The sequence below is a fragment of the Toxotes jaculatrix genome, chromosome 6 (assembly GCF_017976425.1).
Source record: "Toxotes jaculatrix isolate fToxJac2 chromosome 6, fToxJac2.pri, whole genome shotgun sequence".
Taxonomy (NCBI): domain Eukaryota; kingdom Metazoa; phylum Chordata; class Actinopteri; family Toxotidae; genus Toxotes; species Toxotes jaculatrix.
Window position 1 is genome coordinate 2,679,170 of NC_054399.1, and position 25,587 is coordinate 2,704,756.

The window sequence follows — 25,587 nt, forward strand, 5'->3', positions numbered from 1 at the left end:
TGGGGTTGAGACTTAAACCAGTTTTATCTCATTTAGACCTGCTGTGTGTGGCTCCTGGGAACTGTGTGCTATATGTGCTGTAACACACCTGCTGTAAACACAAAGATATATTTCTGTTGAGACAGCATGCACGAATCTGCTATCAAAACAAAAGCTCCGGGAGGTTCAGTCATCTTACTGTTTAAACTACTGAAGAGAACAACATGCTCCCATTTATTATCAGCTTACTTGTAATCAAAACCTCGCTAACTGTCGAAATGTGAAGCGATTAAGCTGCACAATGAGTTCAAAGAAAGACTCTGACATCGTGGGAAATATGCTTATTAGCTTTCTGTTGGAGAGTTAGATGGGAAGAGTGATACGACTCTCACCTCTGTAGGATAAATGCAAAGCTACTGGGAGCTGCTTAGCTTAGCTCAGCATAAAGACTGGGAACAGGAACAGGGAGAAAGAGCTAAGCTAAGCTAAGCTAACCACCAACTACATTTCCCATAAGAACATTTGTATTTCCCAACATGTCGAACTACTGCTCCCACATAATCGTATCCAAAATACTTTCAGAAGTATTGCATCTGATGTGATTCTGCAAAATAAAGAAGTGAACTCGATCTTAAATTAAAAAAAAATAAAAACTCAAGTCTTCAACTAATAATATGCAACACAAACTGAAATCTGTGAGACTTGATTTAAAAAAAAGAAAAGAAAAACATAAATGACTTGACTGTGATTCATGAGACCAACTCGGCTCATCATTCTGTTTAAATGTGAAATGTGTCGACCCACAGACAACGTTGTTTATAAGTAAACACACAGCTGATGAAGGTAAAAGATAAAACTTCCTCTGCTTCTCTGGTTGTCACTGTTTGGTATCAGTGTTTTTTTTTTGTTTGTTTTGTTGTTGTTTTGTTTTGTTTTGTTATTTAATGTCAAGTTGTCTGAAAATTAATGAACTTTGAAAATCTGAACCTGTAAGTATAAAGTCCACAGGTAAAACCTGGTTTAGGGCAGAGTTTGAAGAGCTGCTGTACCGTCCTGTCTTTCTTCTGATGTGCTGCATGCTGATGCTCCTGCAGGGACTGAATTTAGTTTAAGTGCAGAGATGAAATGATTAAAAAACGAACTGATCAGTCAGTTGATTAATCTAACATTAATAACTGACCGTCACAAAACCATCCGCAGACTAACTGCCAGTGGAAAGAATTTGCAGATGCATCTGCTCATTTTAAATGTCAAAAATCAGCGGACAAATATATCATTTTCTAAATTATGATGAAAGCCTGTCCTTCATTTTATAATGTTGAAATCGCCCTTTAACTGCATTAGATACGGTTTGATCTCATTACACGACATTATGAGCATCAAAACACCTCACACTGTTGTTGTGACAGCTAGTCGACTACACAAAAAAAAAAAAAAAAGATCCAGGCCAACTGAGAGACAAGATGCACAGATGCTGTTTGTAACAGTCATGTGATGTGATGCTGAAAGGAGCAGCTCCACTAAAAAAAGGAACAAAGCTCAGCATTGTCGCTTATTTACATGCTTTCTTCACCCCGGTTACTTCACCCATGACAGGCTGCGGCGGCTGCTTCTGAGTGGGAATTAGCAGCATGGGATTAATGGGACGCCTTCACCAGAGAACTCCTGTTTCATCTAAGAACTATTAGCTTTTGGTTAGCGTAGCCTGTGTGCAGCATCTACACGGGGTGCAGCTACAAAGAAGCCACGAGGCATTCTCTCAGTGCTGACTGATCGTAGAGCGAGAGAGTGCTGCCAGGCAATATTTTTCTTTTTTTTCTTTTTTTAAATACTTCTTTTCCACTTTGGCTGAACACATAAAATGTCACGTGTTTTAAAAAGTGCAGATTCAATCTTGCATGGGTATATTTCATCCCCACGTGCTGCATAGAGGATTCCTTCCTGTTTCTGCAGAGGAAACCGTCAGTTAAATGAATCACAGTATAACAGCACTGAGAATTTCTCTTCCGACGCTCTTGAGGACACACGGCTCCTGAAGAGTAAACTCCATCTCTGTAATGAGGATGAAATGGTCTTTGAGCTCTACTCCTAGGCCCGGAGGGAGCTCAGAGTCGCTCTGAGCCCTCCCCTCTTGTCTACTCCCACAATCTCCACTTTGTCTTATCTCTGAAGGACGAGACGCTCTGCCCACAGGACGTGGAGAGAGCTGGGGGCGAGGCAGTCTCGGGGTCAGGTCAGGGAGGTTGGCGGTGCGGGCGGGGAGGAAGGGAGGGTCACACATGATCCTCAATGGGGAAAACCAGGCGTGTGCCGCGGCTCAGCAGCTCCTGCTCGCGGGAGTCCAGCTCACGCTCGAGTGCCTCCTCTGACGTGCTGCCGCTCCGTTTTCCATTCACGCTCCAGCCTGACCCTCCAGCGCTGTCGCCCCCGCCGCCAGAAGCACCGTTGGCCGTGATGGCGGTGTCACCGAACGTGTAGGTCAGGTCACCGTCATTATGGATGAGGTCAGAGTCGTGGTCCCTCAGCTGCTCGTGGTTCTGAAAACATATCCACAGCGGAACATGAGGGGAGGGGTGGGTTACACATGGGAGTGACACACACAGACGCAGGACACAGTGCGAGCACATGTGGTGTGGACAGATGAACAGACTGACACTAACAGGGCAAAGGCTCATAAGGGACACTATGGATTTACAGAAGGGGAGGGAGGAGACTTTCACTTAGTGGCCTGTACTGCAGCAACTGGATTAAACCACAGCTGGAAAAAAAAAACTCACAGGACACCAAAGGCTGAACATGCAACCGCACAGTGAACTGAAGCATAAGGTTCTCACAGCTCCGATTGACTGACTGACAATCAATAGTCCCTCCATGTCCCCGGGGAGAACAGGATGAGTTAACATTGGGTCAGCACAGGATTACTCAGATGAAGGGATCCAAAAAAAATAAAAAGAACATTACATAACCCCATAACTCGTTCTCTCTCCGACAATTATCTGGGAGGGGGGAAAAAAAAGTCTCCCCGTGAATTCATCAGTCATTTTATGTTGTTAAAGAGGGCATGGTTACATGCTCATTACACTTATATAAAGAACAAGTTCAAATAAATATATTTAACTTATTTTAAATGATTACCAAGACGCCAGGAAAAACAGCTTAATAAAATAAAGACAAAAAGGGGGAAAGGAGACGTGAATGACGGCATGTCTATGAAAATAAGCTCTCAGAAGAAATGAAGTACGAAATTAAGTTTGACGACGTTCTAGATTTTGTTTATTATAAAATCCCATGAAAAAAAAGTCAAAATGTATTGATCCTAACAAATATTGAATGTGTATCCAAAACCTGATATAGCTTATTCTTTTGTGCCATCCAGCTCCACTGCTGTTCAGAGCCTAACAACACATCACCATGAACACACACACACACACACACTATTTACTCTTGTTTGAGTAACGTTTCCTAAAAACTACGGTTCCCGTTTTTTAGAAAACCAAAGTAAACATCTGTTTTCTGTTTTTGAACATTTATGTCTTTTGTAGTTGTTTTATAATCTGAGGTCAAAGGGAACCAAAAATCTTTCACATCAATAACCAAAGAGGAACCGAGCGCAGGCCTTTATTTAATCCTGTTTCTTCCCACTTGGCAACAGAAAGCACTGGACTTGATAATATGAACAACCATCTGAATTCATGGCTCGCCTGGCAGGCAGGCCCTCGGCTGGCACACCAGCAGCAACGCACCAGAAGAGGAAAACATTTGCAGACAGAACTTAACACTCAGAGAGTTCAATTTACATGAAAAACAAAGTATTTCTACTTTGCAGTGAGGAAATGCAATTTAGATTTTGTAACCCCACTGTGACAGGCTCTGTGGGTTACTGAGGAAGGACAGTGTAATAGCAAAAAGTCTCCACGTGAAAGTATTTCACATGGGATGAAAAGGAGAATTTGGCAGAGTGAATCCAAGTGTGACCGTCCCCACAATGGGTGCTCTTGTGTATAAAATATCAGAGCGCAGTGTCTTTCAGAACAGTGATCATCATGGCCGTGGTGCTGAAAAGGCCTTTTGTGAGGTCTGAATGCAAAAAGGTTTCTTGACCATCCATTTTCTCCCTTGCTGAAGGCCTCAGCGCTTTGTGTGCTTACTGGCAGGGCACTGAGAATATCCTGACGATATTACAGTTCTCCCAAGAGAAAAAGCCCTCAGTATTCACAGTGAGCCGTCCTGAAGCGCCGGGCTCAGGTTCAAACACGAGAAAGAAAAGAAAAACTGCCACTGTTGAGTCATTTTACCGAACGCTTCGGTTATAGAAAAATATTTTCACCACATTCTTTGGAAATGTGAACAAAGTTTTTGCCACAAGCTAACGGTGATGTGTGGTGTCATACGATGGACACGGTTAGGCAGACACCCCAAATCCAGTTTGCTGGATGAATGTATTGGACCCTGAGTTGAAGATTAAACAGAGGTACTCTGATACTCGAAATACCCCAAAATCATTATCTGACACATTAACATGCAACAACAAACAAATGAACAATCAGCACAGAGACACAGGGTTAGAACTTGGAAAATTCCTTTTTCATTTGACTGTCTCAGAACATGCTTATTCACTTTCTTACCAGGTGTCTCATGAGAAGATGAGAGCTACCACTCTCATGTCTGTATGCTAAATAAGAAGCTAAGACTCTGGTTTGGTGGCTGCTCTGAGGGGCATGAAGACATGTCCCATACTTTATGTGTTGCACCGGCTGAATCAACTGAAAGAGAACAAACTGTTATGACTGTAACTTCTGTTCCCGGAGGGAGAGAAACAAGGTACAACACTTTATTGTCCCGCTGCGCAGCAGGGCTCTGAAAAGAGCGGCTGTCAAACTGAGGGATGAGCGTCAGGTGGGGCCTCACACACACCGTCACAGGTCATCTGCCTCAAGGCATGAAAGGAAGTGTCTTCAGTCAGGCCACACAGGACGTGATATCCCAGACTTTATGGGTTGTACCTCGTTTCTCTCCTTCAGGGAACATAAGTCAGAGTCGTAACAGTTTGTTTTCTCATCTGATTTTCATCAAGAGAGCGATTAAGTGTCTCTGCCCTTTTTAGAACGATTCTCTACAGCAACATGCAGTGAATGGATTTTCTACAGTTTCTGCAGAGTGAACATGGACTTCCTTACAGATCACTGGTCATGTAGGAGTGTCACTGTTTGTTTGCTGCACGCCTACTGTTCAGAAAATGCATGTGGACACTGACCTCGTACGCCTGAGGGCTGGTCAGACAGCTCGCCAGCGGCCCACAGTAGCTGGGCAGGGTGGAGGTGAGAGGTGGACCGCTGTGTGTCAGAATGGGCTTCAGGTAACTGGACAGTTATTAAGGAGAATGACCTCATTGATTATTAACAGTGAGCAGAGTGGAGTTAATATGCCAGATCTGTACTACTTTCTAATAAGGCACCTCTTATAAAGGACTAATAAGCTGTAACTGCTTTGTCAGTGGTTAATAAATCATTTACTAATGCTTGATAGATCATTTATACACCTTTAATAAGAACAACGTTTAGGTTTCCTGGTGGTGAAAATTCCTCCTCCAGTGTGACACTTGTCTTTTTAGCTCGCTCTTTAATTCACCAGAAAGACCAACTCACCACCTACCTCCTGAAGAAGTGCTGCAGGACATCTGGACAAAATATTTTCTGAACATCTGTAACTGCAGAATTTATGGTTTATTCATAAATTAGAGACATTGCCCTTTATTAATGACCTGATAACATTTGTTACTTGATGTCTTAATAAAAAGTCTCACTGTCCAATAAGCAGTCCAAAAGCCTGCAGCTGAAAACGTTAATAATCTGTTTATAAATGGACTGATCCAGATGTCCTGCAGCCATCTTCCAGAAGGTGAGTGCTAAAAAGACAAAACAAGTGTGATGCAGAAGGAGGATTTTCCTCAATCCAGCAACCCACGAGTAGTTTATATTTATGGCTGATATATAAAACTGTGATGAATAATTTATTAGTTATAGCTTATTAATCATTGATAAGGGTTACGTAATAGAAAGCGGTAGTCAAATATCTGATAAAACTCAGTTTACACAAGTTAATTCCGATATAAAACACTTTAAACCAGCTGTATGTATTTGGATAAAAACAGGCCTCATGGTAAATCATTTTCTACAAGTTTCCTTCTCTTCCTGCAGTAAATCCAACACAAACACATTGCAAATGATGAATTACTGTATGGTTTGATAACGTGGGGGGTGTTTGCCGGCAGGAGTTTAAATCTGCACAGGATTCTGTGAGTAGCTGAGGGAAAAGTAAGTTTGTGATGCAGAGAGCGAACCAGCAGGCTCCCGTGCCTCTTGTTTGTAATTAGTCAGGCTGTATTGCACTCTGGGAAAACCCAATACCCTGTTCAACTGGTCAGGTCTCAGGTCCCTTTAGGGAGGGGCAGTCTGCTCCCTGTCAGAACATGTACGATTCAACAGAAATCAAACTCAGTCGTTGAGTCATTTGCAAAGTTTGCTACCTAAAAAAGTCACTGAATACCACACACCAAAACCCTGCTTCATGTATGTGAATCTGAACCTCTGCAGTGCTGGAACCTGAGACACATCCAGCCAGCTCACTTCAGCTGCATTTAGCACGTGTCACCAGGGAGACGGTCTACACTGTAAAACACAGCTGCTCCAGTCAAAGGCAGATACACAATCAGCCACCTGGGGAGGCAACTGTTCAGCAGAGAGGAAGGAGGGAGGAACTGGGAGGATGAGCTGCCAAACACATTTACTGAGGTCTGTTTGTGTAGCCAGAGTGAGCAGGGATGGGAAACACTTTGTGGATTCATGTATGCTACTGTGATCTTATTTGGACGATCCAATAAAGACAACAATTGTGACAGTGCCTTTGATGGTTTCCACAGGGTACAAAGAGCAAATAGGCCCTTGACAATCATCCTGACTGGATATGGGACCTGATATTACGTCAAAGAGCTGTGCTAGTTCTGATCTGTGGCCTCAAAGCAAATGATACACATACTTTCTTTGGTTCTGTAAAGCAGAGCACAGAAAGGATACTTGTGATCAAAGGTGTACCACAGTCTGAAGAGCCACGCACTCTCCTGTTTGGTTTTACTCTGTCCTTCAGCCTGAGCGCCATCCTAGAGAAACACAAGAGAAAACAGTCACAATCTCATCTTCTAGATTTGCTGCATAAACACACATGGATCCAGGAGCATCCAGTTCGTTAAATGTAGCTTAATAAATCCAAGCTAACATGTTGTTATCAGGCTAAAATTATCCCGTTAATTCACGTCCAGCTAGTCTGATTTAACTAATTTGCATATAATTTGTAAACTTACTCCAATTTCATGTTCATTGATTGTTTCAACAGAATTCTGTACAGTTTATATTCATAATTCAAGTAGGTTTAATACATTTTACAACTGTCGCACTGAAAAATCCTGGCTTGTGGCTTCAGAATGATGCTAACCACGAGCCCGAGAGGTCGTTACAGTGCTTAAATATTACAATAAGTCCATAACAATCAGATCAGAGCAGCTACTGATGTCACATTCTGCCTCCGGCTTCCACAGATGTAATCCCAGGCTTACATTGGTCTGTTAATATTAAACTACATGGGACAGATTCAACCAACAATGTCTCTGTAAAAGTTACCCATCATCATAAAAATAACATAAAGTATGTGAGAGCACACTGGTGACTACAACTAATGGAACTGTTCTGCTTTCATTGTCTTGTTTAGGAACTTCCTCCGCCCCTGACAAACCGAACCATTTAGATGCTGACTGTGCTCCAAAATTGAAAATTGCAGAAGTAGAACCATTTCTGCAGTGAAAGCACCACTGACAACGTAAATAAACACTGCATGAGTCTGAGTGGGATCCTCACCCCCTGTAAGACCTGGAAGCTGTCTCCACAGGGCTGCAGGTCTTGGTCTGGGTCCACACCAACCCTACAACACATGAGGAAAGCAGAAAGAAAATTTAACAGTTCAGAAACATGCTATTTAACTCTGAAGTGACCAAATTATACCGAAAATGCTGCAGATGATCCGTGAGAAGCTGAAAGATAACATACAGTTTATATAATTCAGCGTAAATAAAACGATGGAGAGATTTGAAACACTGTTTTACCTCAAGACTCAAAACACAAAACCACAGCCTTATAAACAGAATAGATTATTATTGACATGGAAAATCACCATGAAGTCAACCCCCTCCCCACGTGACTGCTCAATGTGCCAGAACTAAAAATCATGTGACTGAGCTAGTTATATGTGTCTGTGCTTTTCAAAACTGACCCATTTTCTACCAATACAGCATTATTATTAACAATCAGTAACAAACAGAGACATTTAAGTTTAAAAACAGCCAAAGTATATTATTATAACTACACCATATTTTATTTTGGACATAACCCAGCAATGATTTGAAAATTATGCTAACACTTGGTCAAAACAACACCCATCTCTCTGGGGTTAATTCGTAGCCTAAATAAAGTTTCATAGAGAAGCAGTTTTTTAGCGTGTACCATTTTATCATAAATGGAAAAAAATTTACATTTCGCGTTTTTCACTTTCTTGCCAAGACTTAGCTTAATTTAGCATAGCGACCGGAAACAGCTAGCCTGGATCTGTCTGAAGGTAAAAACAATCTGCCTGCCAGAACTCCAAAAGCTCACTAACATTTGTTTAATCTGTGCAAAAACCAAAGTGTAGAGACAACAATTTGTGGTATTATGGGGGATTATCCACCAGACTATTTCTTGGCAGTCACTTTCTAGCTGTTTCCCTGTATGTCCGGTCTTTATGCTAAACTAAGCTAACCAGATAGAAAGAGTGGTATCAATCTTCCAATCTAACTAGAAATTACAGCACATTTCATTAATGATAATGCAGCACATATTTTCAGTCTCCATAGTATGTCATCAATAATTTCCCCCTGGAGTCTCTCACCAAGAGAGAAGGATTAAACTGAACACCAGCAGATTTTAAAGGGGCACTTTTAATTCACGTAAGTGCCAGAGCAGCTGAGTCTAATCCTTGTGGACAGAGGCCAAGGGAAATGCGTAGCCTTTCATGGAAACATCTGAAACTACAACTGACACTGTACAGTAGGAGGCTCAGCTAATGTGTGTAGTTATCTTTAGACTTTTCCATGACTCCACACATTCAATGCAATTCTGTGCGTCCAGCAAAGAAGAGATAAGCACAGTCCTGAACACATTTCCTCTGATGAGAAACAGTATAGGCTGATGATGTGTTCATATACACACACAGAGTGTGCTCCACTGGCTTCATTTCACCCACTAACCTTTAATCCTAATCCTGAAAACATCCGCTCCTTTCCTTAAATCCATCAAATATTCTTCACAAGCAATATCTTTAGCGGGATTCCTGTCGTCTAGGGAGGACGTGTAATCCTGAACAGAGTAAGAATGGAGGAACCACTGTGACAGTGCAGCTCTCTTTCTGCTTATTAACTTCTTTCATTACAAATATTACAGGTCATTTCAGTTTGCATATTTGTTGAGCTGCTTTTGGGGAACAAAGTGGGTGAGTTTGTTCTTCACAACACTGTGTTAAAACTTGAGGACAGTCAACAGAGAGACAACAGAAAAACAGACCTAGGTTTTCACATCATCCAGAGAAAACACTGAGTAAAGCCCTCGATCATGCTACAGTAGCTCAGCTGCAGCGCCTCCACCAGAGCTGAGCTCAGTGGCTTTCAGACTCACTTTCTAAAATACTTTGACACATGAATTCAATTAGTTTAATTTTATTCTGACATCAAACATCCAACTTAAGTCACGAAAAAATATGTTTATGAGAGTCTCATTTTTCCCCTGGCCCAAAATAGGATGCATAATACTACCCTCCACCAGTAAAACAGAAGTAAACTGTGACCTGAAAGATTCCCGTCTGAAGCAACCGCACGCTTTCCCAACACCGCTTACTGTCAAAGAGTTTGCACACATTCAGATACAGCACCTGAAGTACTCCCACTTTCCATGCTGACGTCGCTGTTCCTGCAGTGCTTTGCTGTCCCCAACTCTGTCACATCATAAAAATATACACTCAGTATTAAGCACATTAAAGTTACAGAGAAAGTATAAGGTGGTATATTTAGCTGTTTTTTTAAGTGGAATTTGCTCTATATGTAAAAAAACAAAAAACAAAAACAAAACACCCCTCTTGTATGTTAGATAACCATGAGAGTAACTGTACAGTAACACAAATCCCCGAACTTTCACGTTTGATCTTATCACCAGACACAGAGAAGGATTACATGTGATTTTTTTTATTATTCAAGTTGCTTGCATGTCACACGTTAGATAAAGGAATATCACCCATCGTCAAAAAGGTATGCTGCAGTCAGTGTCAGCTTATTGGAGGACTGAACATAAATGCGAGTTTAAGCAGATAACAGTGACAAACTGGCAGCAGAAACTGGCCAAATATGATCCTCTGTTTTGGGGACATGCACTAATCCCCAGAGATCAGCAGATGTTCAGGCAAACACTTTATAAAAAAACTGGATAAAATAACTAGAACTCAACTTCAACTGCTTTCTGGCTGTTTTCATCAGCGAGGCTGTGTTTTTAAGGTGTAATGCTTACTAACCTTGGTTACATGCCAAATGTGAAGTGACTTGTATGGCTGAGGCGAAGCTGTTCCTGGAATGCTGGGGTGAACTTAGAACACATCTGTCATATCTGATAGAAGCATCGGGTTCAAATACACTGGCCTGTGTACAGTGCTCTGTCGTGGACAGTGTAACGTCCACATGTGCAATCACAGCCTTAGCTAATTTTACAGCCACAATAGCTGCAGTCAAAGCTACAGCAACAGAATGGCCATAGCCATCTGAGCTCAGCTTCCCTCCTTAGTATTTCTGCTGCTTTCAGCACTTTCACTGCAACTGCCATTCAAGCTTGCTGCAAATTTTCAGCTTCAAGCATTTTGGGAAATTTAAGTGTGCTAGAAAACCTGTGAGAGGCGTCCTTTACTAGTTCATACAGTAAGGCTCTACCATAATCTCTTTCTCTCTCAGGGGCTGCAGTGCTGTGGATCAGTGATGAGCTGCACACCTGCCGGCTTACAGTCCAATCAATCAAAACCCAATAACAGAGACCAGCAGCGTCTCCACCAGACACCAGACGTTTGCTATCCCAGCGCTAGTCCTCATCACATCCTGCTCACCGCGCCACTGCCTCACCAGGGCTGCTTCATTTTCACTCCACAGCCACAGAGGATTGTGTCATAAAAACAGTCAATGACTTCTCGGAAATTTAATCTTCAGTGCTAAAATAAATTTTACATGCTGCATACAATTTAATGCCAGACACAGAATAACACTTTTTCAGTGTCCTCTGCGATATGATGTCCTACTGTTCCTCAGCGCTTTGAAAGTGTTTCTCCATTAAGTGTAAAAATGTGTAAATTTATGCACATATACAGAGGATGATACCAGCATCACAGAGGAGCACCGCTGATTTCCGCCTGCCATGCACCACATGTCCCCGTCACCATGGCGACGAGTTCATGGGAAGATTTTGGCAGTGCTCTAAACCTCCGCCAAACACAATAGTTTCAGCTCGGTCCGAGGAGGCATTACCCATATTAAACAGGGTCTGTTCACTCTGTCACACGCTGTCACACACACACGCTGTCACACACACACACACACACACACGCTGTCACACACACCACCACCAACCCATAATCCGCTTTATCACGACAAATGGAAGCTCCCAGTGCATCATGGTCATACAAAAATCAGTGAGGCTGGGCTCCAAACAGACAGATAGCAGTCAAAACCAGTTCTACCACTAATAACGTCTATGCTGCTGCAGCCTGGTGATACAGAGCTGGTATAACTGGATTCAGTATCACTCTGGATTTTAGGAGTTCAAGTGTTAAACCTCAGATTAAACAACCCATCGTACTTCCTGTAATAGAAAATACAGGGATTTCTTCAGCAACTCAACAAAAGCCCCAGTTACTTAAAAGCTTGAAGTAAAACTGTGGGATGGAAAGTCAGCAGCAGTGGAGAACTCTAGCTCCATCTCCTGGACAGAGCCACCGCATGGGACGAGGCAAATTTAATAATGTTAACAGATGAGGTATTACTGCTGTGAGAGAAAACAGTAACTAAAAAAGCAGTGATGTTTAAAAAAACATCTCTGTGACAGACTGAAAAGTTGTAATGGCTTCATTTTATATGTTTTTGAAAAGTTCTGAATTTCTTCTTTCATAATTGAAAAATCTTTAGTTATGAGGACTTGCATCTTTATCCAAATGTAAAGGGGATGTTTAATTGTTTGGCAGATTTTATTCTAGGGCACAAAAACGTGATTTTACCTGATGTGAAGCCAGGACAGCATGGGCGTGGTTCCTCCACCAAACACCCACACAGTGAAGAACACAATGAGCAACGTGGTGGTGAACATCATCTGCCGGGCATAGGTGGCTGTATCACGGATGGCCAAGGCGAACGCCATCGCGCCTCGCAGACCTGCACAGGATCACATCCAAAAAAAAAAAACATTCAGTCTAACTCAAAGAGAGAGAAATAAAAACTGATGGAGCTTTTTCATACCTGCAAACATCATCATATGCTGGAAGTTTCCTTTGATCTTGTGCCTTCGACCGAGGTTGAGGAGGAAGGACAGTGGATAAATGTTGAAAGCTCTTCCGATGAATATGGCAGTCTGACAGGCAGGTCAAGAAGCTTTTGACTGAACAATTTAAGGCTGGAGAGATTCAGGGAGCAGGGTGTCCTGAACCATGTAACAGATGAAAGTCAACTTCATAGAGAAGCAGTAAAATCTTAAACGAATGATATGAAATAGCACAAAAATTCTCCACAAGTTGACTTTGGACTGAAGGGCTACATTCATCTGGGGTCAGCTATGGCCTGTCTGCAGGGACATCACAGCACTCTCCAAGGCATTAACTACAGCCTGCTCCTGCAGCTGTGGAAAAATCAGAAAGATTCATACTCGTACACCAAAAGGATACAAAGGCCCCAATGATGAAAATAGGGCTGAAAATGTGATTCTGGAAGGTGAACAGAGCCAAGCCCATGTAGGAGAAGATGAAATTCTCAGCTAGGAAGTGAAGGACCTCAAAGAGCTGCAAAGAACATATAATACGCATCATGGTTTGAATTTAAAAATGTATGAGTACACACAGCAAGAAAGAAAATAAAAAAAAATCCACAAGAAGCTTTAAAGATTCGGGTTCAGAAAGGGAATTTCACAGAAATTTTCTCACACTGCATCTCTTAAAAATAACTTGTCTGCCTGCTTCTCTGGGCTAAGCGTCTCATCTATTCCCTCAGCATCCGGAAAAGCTTTGGGAGTTGTTTTTTCTTTTCTCTCCCAGGCTGACAGAGCAGCAGAGTCTCTGGCTGCCATGATGATTACAGAGCTCACTGCATCTATGTTGCTCTGAGCAGGAGGCATAAGACAAGGACAGACACGCTGACATGGAGACAAATGAAAATGCAAACCAGAGCACCGAGAAGGAGAAACAGAACTGAAATGACCATTTTTGTTTTAATCTAAGTGAAATACTTTAACGCTGCACTGCATTATGCATGCATTGCTTTCTTTGAAACTGAATACCAAGAGCCTGCTAGGATACTCTGAGCGCTGATCCAAAATGTGTCACACTGTCTGTTGTCTACATGCTAATCTGTACCCTGTCCTCAAGACTGAACCCCCTCTGGGAAACTAAACAGTCGTGTCAGGAGGGATGTCCTCAGACAGCCCCGATTAAGGTCACAGCAGGCTGATCACGGAGCCATCTGGCACAGGGGCCTTGCACCCGATTCGTACTATCAGGGGGTTCAAAGCAGCCCAAAATAAAATGGGGCTACATGTGCAGGAAGTGGTCCGATGCTACCTGCTTGGTGCGCTTTGTGGACTCTTCAGAGAGGTTGTTGTAGGTGTAGTGAGCCTGCGTGATGCCACAGAACAGAACGGACACGACGCCTGTAGAACAACACACACACACACACACACATACACACATTTAAGGGGGTTAACACAGTGACTCCATCAGAAAGGTCACAGGTCACAGGCTGTGTAATTTGGTTACGGTGGTTCACCCACTCCCAAACCAGTCATTTTCAGTCCTCTTAATGGTTTGTGACTGTGTAATCTATAATCTGTTAATTTCATTTACTGCACATCTGCTCTGTAATCTGTATGTAAGTCACTGCCACATTTCATTTATACAGCAGACAGATTCAGTCTTCTAAAGATGATTTACCATCACTTAGTTTAAGCTGCATATAATTATGTTATTCAACACAATCAATGACTTGTGAGTGAGCTAAAAGGATCTGTCAGGTAAAGTGCAGTTTTCAATAGTACATGATATCTGGAAATAGTAGTCTTCTTTAAAATATTACTAAAAGGTCTTACAATAAAAAGTCCAACATTCATTTTTAGGGGCATTTTTTCATATAATGTGGGAAAACTAACACTGCCTGCACACCCCAGGCTGCAGCTTTTAGGTATGCCCGGAGTCATGAGCATAAACCTTTTTGGGTTTTTTTCAACCAGCATCCTGGCTGCAGTCAGTCACAAACTGCAGCCACTTCCCCCTCAGCTGTGCCCTGGTACAGCTCACCTGTGAACCCACAGGCCTCGGCTAGCAGGAAGGTGCTCCAGGACATGAGGAAGAAGAGGGCTGTCTCCAGCAGCGGAAAGCAGTGCAGCTTGGTGAACTTGGTGACGTGGAGAAGTGAAGTTAAAGAACAACACTGTAACACAGGTACTGCACCAAGAAACAAGTCAATCCTGAAATTAGACTTTGTCATTTCATGCCAAAGCTTGTGCCAAAGAAGGATATGAGAGCAGTGACGACTCCTGTGGCTGCACCCATAACAAAGGAGCCGCTGAAAATACCCAGGAACACCCCCACAGACTTGAAAAAGGCCGAGGCATCGAACATGTGTGTGTTTGCTCCACTGGGCTGATAAGCCACAATGGACCTGAAACACAGAAAACACAATGTGGCAGTTACTTTCAGCATTTATCAGAAATTTACCAATTTTCCACCGATGTTTCGAATGGATTTACCTCCTTATGTTTATGGAAATATCTCATTTCAGGAAATAATCTGTTCATGATTTGTTCATTTGTTTTCATAACTGACAAAATGGAATAAAAAAACTGGTCATAAAAAATCTGTAGTAGGGGGAGATGGGAAATCTCCCAGCAGAGGGAGGCAGAGTGCTGTCTGTCTGTCAGGAGGAGGAGGAGGAGGAGGAGGAATGCAAAGTGGTTCTGCTCCGTCTCACACTTCCCTATTGAATTTTAACACTGGCAGAGAAAAGCAGCTCGAAAACCACACAGGTAGAAATGTTTGTCTGGCAGAGCAGGAGGGAGGGTGTCTGAGGTTTGCAACTGTGGCTCCGATAAAGCAATAATGCAACTTACGAGGAAAGCACGATGGCAACTGCATCATTCATAACACTTTCTCCAAACAGCAGAGCGTAGAGATCCCCGTCTGCATGGAGCTCATTGAAAATGGCCAACACTGTCACTGCACACAGAAATACAGAAAGGAAAGCCAAGAATCAATCAATCAATCATTCAAACATATCATTTTCATATAGATGGACGTATTCCATTCAATTCTCTGAAGAGTGGTCACCATACCTGGGTCTGTGGCAGAGATGATAGCACCAAAGAAAAGGCAGTCAGTGTAGTAGAACTTGTCAGTCAGCTGTCCCACCACTTGCATGAGTTTGACCACGCCATACATCAGATTTCTGGAGATGGACGACCAGTGGAGAGGAGGACAAAAGGTACACATGCTCACAACAGGAGGGTTTGATCACACTGCTTTCCACTGAGTTCCTGATTTCAAACTGACATTTCATAAGCAGAAATTTGAAGCTCACCCAATAACAAAACATGAGATGGCAGTGCCAAGAAACGCATATGTTATGATGGAGCCCAGATTCCTGAAGAAGTGTCTCTGGAAAAGGAAAAAGGAGAATAAGGAAAGGGAACACAAAGCAAAGGGAATAAACACATTTTATGTGCAGATTTTAACAATGTGTACAAGGAAACTACACATTCTCAAACTGACCATACTTCAGTTTCCTTTTACAAAACTAAAGTCTTTTAAGAGAGAAGGACGTAAAAAAGGCTTCGGGTCAGTAACAGCCACGGGTGGGTGAGTAACTCCCTGTCAAACAGGACCAGAAACACAAACACAAATTCAGCTGTTTGACTGGTTGTAAAACAAACAGAAAGCAAAGGCCTCTCCAGATGATCCAACATGAGCTCCCTCAGCTCTCTCTACGCAGATACAAAAAACGCTGATTTGAATTTCTGAAGGAAATGTGCCTTTTCCTCAGTGACTGTCGGAGGAGAAACCTGAGCTGAAGCAAACATGAAAGATTCCAACAGAATGGAAGAAAAATGCTCTGACAATTGTGCTGCAGAAACACATGACAGATCTTCTGTGGCAGCTCAGTTAGATGACACTCAGCTGATTATGCTGACATTTGTGTATCAGTTACAGTTCTGTGTTTTGTTGTAGCACAGGATTAACTGAATGGACAAGAGGGACAGAAACACAGAGAGCCACACACGGCGTCTTTCTGTTTTCATTCTGCATCTGTTAAAGTTTTGCTTAAATAGAACTTTAAAAAAATTTTTATTTTAGTAAGTTTGCCAAAACACAATGTTACAAAACTGATCCACTGAAGAGAGAAGAAGGCACAGCACTCACATAACGTGGAAAACAAAATGAAATTCACATTTCTCTCTTGGTCCAGAGGCTCAGTTCTCCCAGTTGCGTCATGTGACTACAACTGTTGCCCAAAGACTTACATTAGACTCACAGAGATTCTAATGAGATTCTAATGGTTTCTTCCAGCCCTGCAGAAAAACCCCAAACTTCACCATGACGACTTTCACTGCCAACATTAAAGAGACCGAGGAACTTCTGCATATTGTGTCGGAAAGTCAGGGACTTTTCCATGCAAACACAAAAGGGGATTTGCTGACACCTGTTAAGACATTTCTGTACTGTACTGATGACTGATGCATCGTCCTACAGAACATCTGAATTCTGTTGTAACTCCTTAAATCAGGATCTTATCACAGACATTATTATCTGACACACATCTGAGCAGTGTACACCAAGATGCTCTTAACCATGTGCGTTTGATTTGTAGAAATCCATATTTGATATGTGATACTAAGCTTTCAGAGATTCAAACGTTTTAAACCCTCTGTTCTCAGAGAGATCATAGACTCTATTTATGACCACTCTTTGCCTAAGAGTAAAATTTGGTCCTGAGCTCTGTGATGATAATTCCACATAATCCACCGCTGTTATAAAGTGGGTGATGAATATTTTTCTTAATGTCCACAACACATTGTTTATCAGAGGACTGTTGATCTTAGGGACGTGTGGCAAATTATTCAGGTGTTTACTCAGCAAGTTCACAAGAGACAAAGGATTACAGATCACTGACTCTATATCAAGCCAAAGAGATTCTGATTGTTCATTCACCCTGGAAGAAAGAACTCTGGCTTGTATGGACAGTACACAGTCCTCTGTGTTTGGCAGACCCCAACCACCTCGTTATTTTTCAGCTGTAATGTCTTATCAAATCAAATCTGACATTGCTTTATTGATAACTTAAATATTGTTTGATATGAAAATCACAAACAACATATATGTGGGATATATTATTTTTGGGAGAACCTGTCATCTTAATGAGGTTAATTTTGATATAGGAAGGCTCCTTCATTCTGTTAAGGTTTCTTTGAGGTTCTTTATCCAGGGATTAATGTTTTCTGCATATAGCTGATTAAGTTTGGGAGTAGCTTTAATTCATAAGTACATAAATCCTGATGGAGCCCAGCAAAAAGGCTTAACATATGCAGGTTCAATGTTCCCACTGTTGCCCCGGGCCATTATTTCTGGTATGGCAAAATTTACTTTACACCCAGATATTAAGCCTCATCTAGTTTTCTTATTTTCTTTTCAATTTCAAGTTGCTTTGCTCCTTGCTCTTTTTTTGTGGCTTGTATATGAGCAAGCCACAAAATGTAATAAAGTTCTCATCCATTAGCAGCAATGTATTCACTCAAAAGGTTAAATAGAAAAAAAGCTACAGGAGCATGTTCTGGACGAGCAATATGGCCTATATCTGAATGAGTGAGACATCTGGAAACAAAAATATAATCAGTGCTGACAGATGAGACTGATGGTGGAATGCATGCTGCCTTGAAAGGGGTTATGATGTCTCCATATATCTAAGAGGTCAAAGGTCATTACTAATACTTAAACGAGCCTTAGCATTTTTTGATTTAACTTCTGTCGATCATTGGACATAACGCAGAGTTAAAGTCTCCTCCTAGTATACTTCTGGTGCAGTCCTTTTCAAAACGGTGTATTTCTGAGACTGACGTGACCCCCTGCTTCCTATTAAGTCTGGTGTTTGACTCAGGAAATTCCACTGTGGATCCCAGTTTCACTACAAAAACAAAAAAGGCTGTCAATACTTTTTTTTTTTTTGGAACAACCAACTTGAGGCGTCTTGTACTTTTATAAAAGAAGTGCTAGCACTTGGCACAGAATGGCACAGATTTAACAGTGAGAAAAAGTTTGTTTGTTTGAAACAACTGGTTGATAGTTGGCCAGTTAATTAATTAGCCGAACATTAGGCTACAATTTTGATGATTGATCAATCATTTAAGTCATTTGACAAGAAAATATGCAAACACTTAGCTACATGCACGAGAGTGATGAGCAGAAAACCTGAAGACACCAAGATGATTAAAGTCTGAACAAATGCACTGATGCGCCTCCACCATCTTTCCACCAGCTCACATTGCTCCTAAAGAAACATGCTAGCGTGATCACAGTGAGAATGCTAACATGCTAGTGTTTAACAGGCATAATTCTGACCATGTTCACCATCTTTAGCATTTTATCATGCTAACCACTGCTAATTAGCACAAAACACAAGCCATACCAGACACTGACTGTAAAGTCATGAGGTTTGCAGGTATTTGGTCATAAAAAATGTAACTGAATTAAAGTCAGGGGATCTTCAACGACAGCAGGATTCATCCTCTTAAGGGGGGACTGTAAATGTTTGTACATACTTTCATGGCAACCCATCAAATAGCTGCTGGAACAAAGAGGTGGACCGACAGACTGACACTGTTATCCCCAGAGCCGTGCCACTAGCTTGGCTAGAAAACAAATTACCACCTCGGTGTAACACATGTTCAGATCCTTATTAAGATGCTCTGCACAGTAGTAAAGCACGGGGCCGTTTCCTCTCACCCACCTCACTTCTCCTTGATACCATCTATCCCTGTCCACTTGGATAAGTCTGAGTTACTCCCTCAAAATGACAACATAGATCAGATGTCCCCACGTGTTTAAGCACATTTTACTCTCCACTATTTTAAGATCGGGACTCTAAACCACCCATGCTGGAGATCTACTACCTACAGTTCTCATGCATAAAATACACAACCTGCTTTCACTTTAACAGTGAAAAGCACAGAGCTACTCCGAAGGTTCCCCAAATGAAACAAAGCAGAAACTGCACACTGCCAGCATCAGCCATTTTTGTTTGCCTGTACAAATGTTATAAAGGAAATGAAAGACATCTGCTGCGGACTTCCCCTCAAAAGGGCCACTTGTGCTCAGCAAACACTGTAAGCTCTCACAGTCTGACCAATGACAGCTTTTCTTAGCAAAGCACCTGTCCAACGAGCCAGCAGGTCGTGGCAGCAGATATGTTGACTCGGCCCTGGAGCAACGTTATCGCATGTTACGGTGCATCATACAAATTTAGCCCTGAAATAGTCAAGAATTAGTTTTACGTGCGACATCTCACCTTCTTTAGACTGTAGCCTGCATGGAAAATAATGGGAGGCAGCAATATGTTGAAAAATACTTCAGGATCAAATGTCACCTGGAAAAGAAAAAAGGAGTGAAAGGATTATTAGGGTAAATTTAACACACAGAATTAATCTATAGATTTTTTTTTCTGTTACCTTGCGCAGCATATCGTTCTGCTCCACATTGTGAATCTCTCGGGAGCTGATCTCCCCTTTGAGGGTGTACTCAAAGAACTTGCCGCTGACATTGAGCAGCAGGGTGCTAACAGGTCCTTCCTTCAGAGAGCAGCTCGGGGGGGTCTTGTTGTGGTAGCTGGTGGCAGGGATGCCATATCGCAGAATCACACCTACCAGCAAACCTGAGAGAACCAGACAAGAGGGATGACAACAGTTTGATTTAAAAAAACAAAATAGAATAATTAAATAACCACTTTTTCCTGGGTATAACCTTTTCAAATAATCAGCTAATGTGGAGCAAAGGATCTACAATTATCCATCACTAAATGTCACCAAGATACATAAGTGGATCTCTCAGCACTAGATAACTTTCCAGGTTCTTCTGCTTTAAAAGCCTTCAGGAACAGGCGGTGACACACAGAGAGCAGCAGAGCAAAGAAAGAAAAATGGGGAGATGGTAAGCAGAAGCTTGTGGGGAGTGCAAAAGCCAGGAAGGAAGGAATGAGGCAGGCAGTTAGAGAACATAAATCCTCTGATCAGACAGCAGTTATCTGCAGGAGACAGAGCAAAGCAAAGCTGCCAGCGCTGCACTCACTGATTTCACCTACCAGAGGGTTAAACTACGCACATCACACTCTGGCTTAGAAAATTAGATGAGAACTAAACCGTCTATTGTTTCAACCTCTTGCAAAAAAAAAAAAAAAAACATACTCAGATTAAAGTGGTCACAAACTTTAGGTTCTTTCCAACAAGTGGGAAGTTTTGTGTTTTTGGATGAGGAAGTCCCTTAAAAGGACAATGGGTATTTGATAAGATGTGGGTCTTTTTGTCCTTTGACCTGACACCACAGACTTTTATTAATGTTTTCTGCATCACTAATTTGTCCTGAGCCACAGTGACCAACTGAATACATCACCTGAAAAAATAAGGTTTTCTGTAGAGCCTGCTCTTTATACAGATAATCTCTGTTGTGACGTTTCCACCTGGCAGCACTTTTATATCGGTGACAGTCCAACAAATATAAACAGTCTGATCTAACACAAAGTTTAAGCATCATAATATCAAACTGAATCCACCTAAAACAATATTCCTAAAAGCATGGATTCTGAACCTGGCACAGATATACACCGATCGGGCATAACATTATGACCACTGCCAGGTTAGTGGGTGGGATATATCAGGCAGCAGGTGAACATTTTGTCCTAAACGTTGATATTAGAAGCAGGAAAAATGGGTTTGGCCAAACTGTGATGGCTGGACGACTCGGTCAGAGCATCCCCACAACTGCAGCTCTTGCGGGGTGTTCCCGGTCTGCAGTGGTCAGCGTCTATCAAAAGTGGTTCAAGGAAGGAACAGTGGTGAACCGGGCACAGGGTCACTGGGGGCCAATGAGCTAATGTTGCTCAAATTGCTGATCAAGTTAAGCAGGTGGTCATAATGTTATGCCTGAACGGTGTAAATAATAATTCAACCTGTCTCATTGATACATATGAAACACATACTGTATGTGTAAAGTAAAATTATGCTCCCACCTCTGGAAACAGTAAATCTGAACTCTAACATTACTCTCAGTTTCCCGTCATAACTCCCCGCTGGAGCTCGTGATCCAGATTTGAGAACAGTTTGCTTTTTAAACATAAAAACAAAACAAATCAAAGTCTGTGTTTTTCACATGAGATCTCTGGTTAATAAGTGACATTTGCAGCACTGACTGGAATCGTTCTGATAAGCTATGAAGAAAAACACTATACAGATGCTGTACTACTAAATTCTTCATGTAGTTCTGAGGCATTACTGCTGAAATGGTTTCAGCACACACTGAGGCAGTGGTTTCTGACCGATCACATCATTTGATCCTGAATTCAGATGATAAACACAGACTTTGGTTTGTTGATTGAAGAGTTTTCTCTCAGAATTTATCTGCTAGGAAAGTGGACTGATCTCTGCTGATTTCACAGAGTGAAACAGCATTCCGTATTTTCTTATATTCAGAACACAGTAAATGTTGTTTTAGTCCATCCCATGCTTATGCTGATGTCCGTGTACAAATAAAAGTAATGAACTCACAGGCACAGAAATACATCCAGACCCCAGCTGATAACAACCCTCCAGACTGATGAATGTGGAAAAACTCATCTTTCAGCCTCTTTGATTTTCTAATTTCGCAGCCTTTAACAATCAAAGACCAAGGTATAATCTCATTTTTTCCTCCAAATGAATAATGATTATGTCAGAGTCTTGAATTGACTGCGCTCTGCACAGCTAATTAATTTGGAGGGTGAGTACATACAGCAGATACAACCCATGTATTTTCTATTTTGTTTACCTACCAGCTCAGTTAAGGAAAAACATTACAAATGTTTAAAAAGCATAAGACATTTCTGGAAGCTATTCTACAAGTAGTCTATAAAAACAACTGAGTAAGATATCTTTTTTAATATTACAATGGCGTCACAGGAGATTCAGCAACATAAAATGCATTAAGGTCACTGTAATCTAATTTATGACACCACAGACGTATCAGCGCCTTCAGATATGTCAAGGTGGTGAATCCCGGTCAGTCAGAAAGAAACAAAGCTGCACAAGCAGCAGCCTAGTGGAGAGTAGACAAGGTTGAGCAGCCAAAAGCACCTTCTAGAAATTAGCACTGGCCCAGCCAATTAGGAGCAATGTGAGCTGGTGGAAATGCGGAGGCGAGTCAGTGCGTTTGCTCAGACTTTAATCATCTCAGTGTCTTCGGGTTTCTCTGCTCATCGTCCCTGTGCAGCCGCTGCACAACCACAGGGGAGACTGAATCATGCAAAGCCTGCGGGAAGGTGCTGATTTTAGTTGTTAAGGGGGGAGAGATTGAGTGTGTGTGTGTGTGTGTGTGTGTGTGTGTGTGTGTGTGTGTGTGTGTGTGTGTGTGTGTGTGTGTGTCTGTGCGTTCAACATATAACCTCTAAGCCTCACCGTAAATCATTGCCAGCCCGGTTTCGTGAAGGAAACGGACCCGTCTGTGCTTGAAGAGCCATATGGTGAGAATGGTTAAGGTCAGCAGTAAGATGAATGTCAGCAAATTAACGCTGTCCTGTCGGTGACTTTCCTCAGCCTCCTTCTCGGTGGCAAGTTCTTCCATTCCGCCGTCCTCCGCTTTCAGTCCTGTCACCGCGGTCAGTAAAATCCAGACGGGCATCATCGTCTCCAGCGCCGCGCAGACTCCGCTCCGCTTCGGCTGTCGGAGAGCGTCCATGGTGCAGGATGCTGCTGCTGCTGCTGCTGCTGACAGCACAGCGCCTCTATGCCATGTCACTGCTGGAAGGTACACACAGCTGAGCCGAGCGAGGAAGCGATCCGGTGCTCGTTGACCGTGGACCGGCGAGTTCAACCTTTTAAAGGTACACTGCGCGGTGTGAAAAGGCGAGGAAGCCGCTCCAGAGTGAGACTGCGCTGCCCTTGTGGAGGAGACCAAATCACACAGTCGCTCAGGCAGCCACCAAGTCCGCCGATTTCAAGCTACTGAGTCACTGTCCTGGGATTTTGATGATTGTGCAATTCAGCGCTCGGTCCTCTTCAAAACAGGAAATTCACGTGGTCTATGCCTGGACGTTAAAATTCCGCCTTTTGCGAGAAAAGAAGGAAGAAATATCCGCTTTGGATCATGTGGCCTTGGTAGAGCTATAAGTGGGGTGGGAGGTGGGTTTATACCAGAGGGGGCACAGTTAGAAGGGGTCTAAGGAGGGGGGCCATTTCTAAGACTTTAAAGCTGCACCCATAACATATTTTACCATAACAATGACTATGTTTAATTAAAAAATGTGATTTGTAGTGACAAACCTACAGTGAACCAACACCTGACCAAGAACGATGCAGAATACATTACCACAGCTGTAATCTAATTTATGACACCACTTACATTATAAGTGCCTTCACATATGTCGGGGTACTGATTCCCAGTCAGTCAGGGAGAAATATCATCTGGCTCAGCAGCTCCTCTCAGTTCTATGAGCAATTTAGCTCCTTTCGGCTCATAGTTTTGGATTAAGGCAGCAACTTTATCATCAGCCTCCTCCAGAAGCCGGCAGCTGTTTTCAGTGAAAACACTCTGGTGAATCCATTGTATGCTGTCCTGCCCAAGACCAAAAGACAGACAAAGTTAGCAACTAGCTGTTCAACATAGCAGAGTATTTAGCAGCTAAAGGCTCATTTCCCTCAGAAGCTGATAGAGACCAAAACAGAGGTTAAAAAGAGAGCGACTGTTGGACGTACATTTGTCAAATGAACAGACGTACATCTCAAAATGAATGCTAATGTTGCTCTGTATGGGCTGGATGTGTAAATAGCAACTGTTTGCTGACACGTTAGCCATAGTCACTTTATAAGGCCACAATATGTCTGTGTAGTTTTTACAGCTTTAATTAATTAAAATTTAGACATTTCATTATAATTTATATTGTACTTACAATAATGCATGTCCTTTAATAAAGTTGTATATGAGCAAGGATTGACGGTTAGTTGGGAACTTGGCGGTGATGGGGTACATACACAATATAGAGGGTGTGTATGACACGAAGGTGATAAGAGGAGGGGAGGGGGGAGATCAACAGCCCCAGGGGCCCCTAACAGGTTGATCCAGCTATGCCTTCTACCATTGTGTTCTGTAAACACAAGTGTTAATGGGCTGTATCTGTTCCCATTGAGGTCCACTGCAGTCATTTATGTTCACTCGTGAGAGAGAGAGGGTCGTGGGTGGAAGGAGATGGTGAATCTTTTCAAATCAATTCAAAACTGATGCAATAGTAACACCTGAAAATAGATTTTATTTGGCAGCCAATAAGCCACCACAGTGTGAAATCAGCTCTTGTTAGAGCCAAATAAAGTCTGATGAAATGTTTACAAAACTTAAAGCAACTTATCTCTACCTTAGCCGTAATTTGATTTCAAATTCTGTCAGCGGACTATTTTCCTTTCTCACCTAGGAACTCCTACACCTCACACTGTAGACCTACTACTTATACTCTAATAAAGCCATTACCATACAGCACCTACTCTACAAGTTCAGTGGCATTAATGTTTTATATTTAAACAGTGCACCTGTCACTTAATGTTTAAGTAGTTCCACAGAATGAAACGGGCATGTACAGAAAGATCAGGGATTACCTATTATTAGAGTGGCCTAGTGGCTTAAGTTGCAAGCTAATCTTTTGTCTGGTTTAACTTGGTCTTATGTTGTTTGTTTGTTTTTGTGCATGTCCTACAGCTCAAACTTAAACCTCGTTGGTGTGTAAAAAAATAAATAAAGTGTCCTTATACTGTATCAGCACACTTCCATTATCTTGCATGATATAACTATTTTTTTTCATCCCTTGATATTATTATTCCATATAAGATAATTTACATGAGCTGGTAAATTTGTATAATGTGCTTCTTGGGATAACGACAACACCCAGAGGAGCGTGCGCAGTGTGTACATAACGGTGCGCTCATGTTTGTTTGATAAATGAACAGCGATTCGATTTTACCCTGGCGT

General features: G+C 42.1%; 1 protein-coding gene across 2 annotated transcripts; it reads right to left on the minus strand.

Annotated features, from left to right (window-relative positions):
* Positions 1 to 928: 928 nt before the first annotated feature.
* slc9a7 (solute carrier family 9 member 7) lies at positions 929 to 23,570 on the minus strand. Of its 2 annotated transcripts, XM_041039864.1 has the most exons (17): positions 23,031 to 23,570; positions 20,058 to 20,260; positions 19,898 to 19,975; positions 15,920 to 15,996; positions 15,675 to 15,787; positions 15,453 to 15,558; positions 14,863 to 15,004; positions 14,641 to 14,746; positions 13,909 to 13,997; positions 13,021 to 13,134; positions 12,599 to 12,710; positions 12,361 to 12,514; positions 9,988 to 10,050; positions 7,887 to 7,950; positions 7,053 to 7,135; positions 5,234 to 5,339; positions 929 to 2,516 (listed from the first exon to the last, which is right to left on the minus strand). In XM_041039864.1, the coding sequence occupies exons 1-17, from the start codon at positions 23,308 to 23,310 to the stop codon at positions 2,253 to 2,255; spliced, it is 2,154 nt and encodes a 717-aa protein (XP_040895798.1). In that variant the 5' UTR covers positions 23,311 to 23,570; the 3' UTR covers positions 929 to 2,252. The 2 variants fall into 2 exon arrangements, with proteins under 2 accessions (XP_040895798.1, XP_040895799.1); XM_041039865.1 differs by lacking the exon at positions 9,988 to 10,050.
* Positions 23,571 to 25,587: the final 2,017 nt, after the last annotated feature.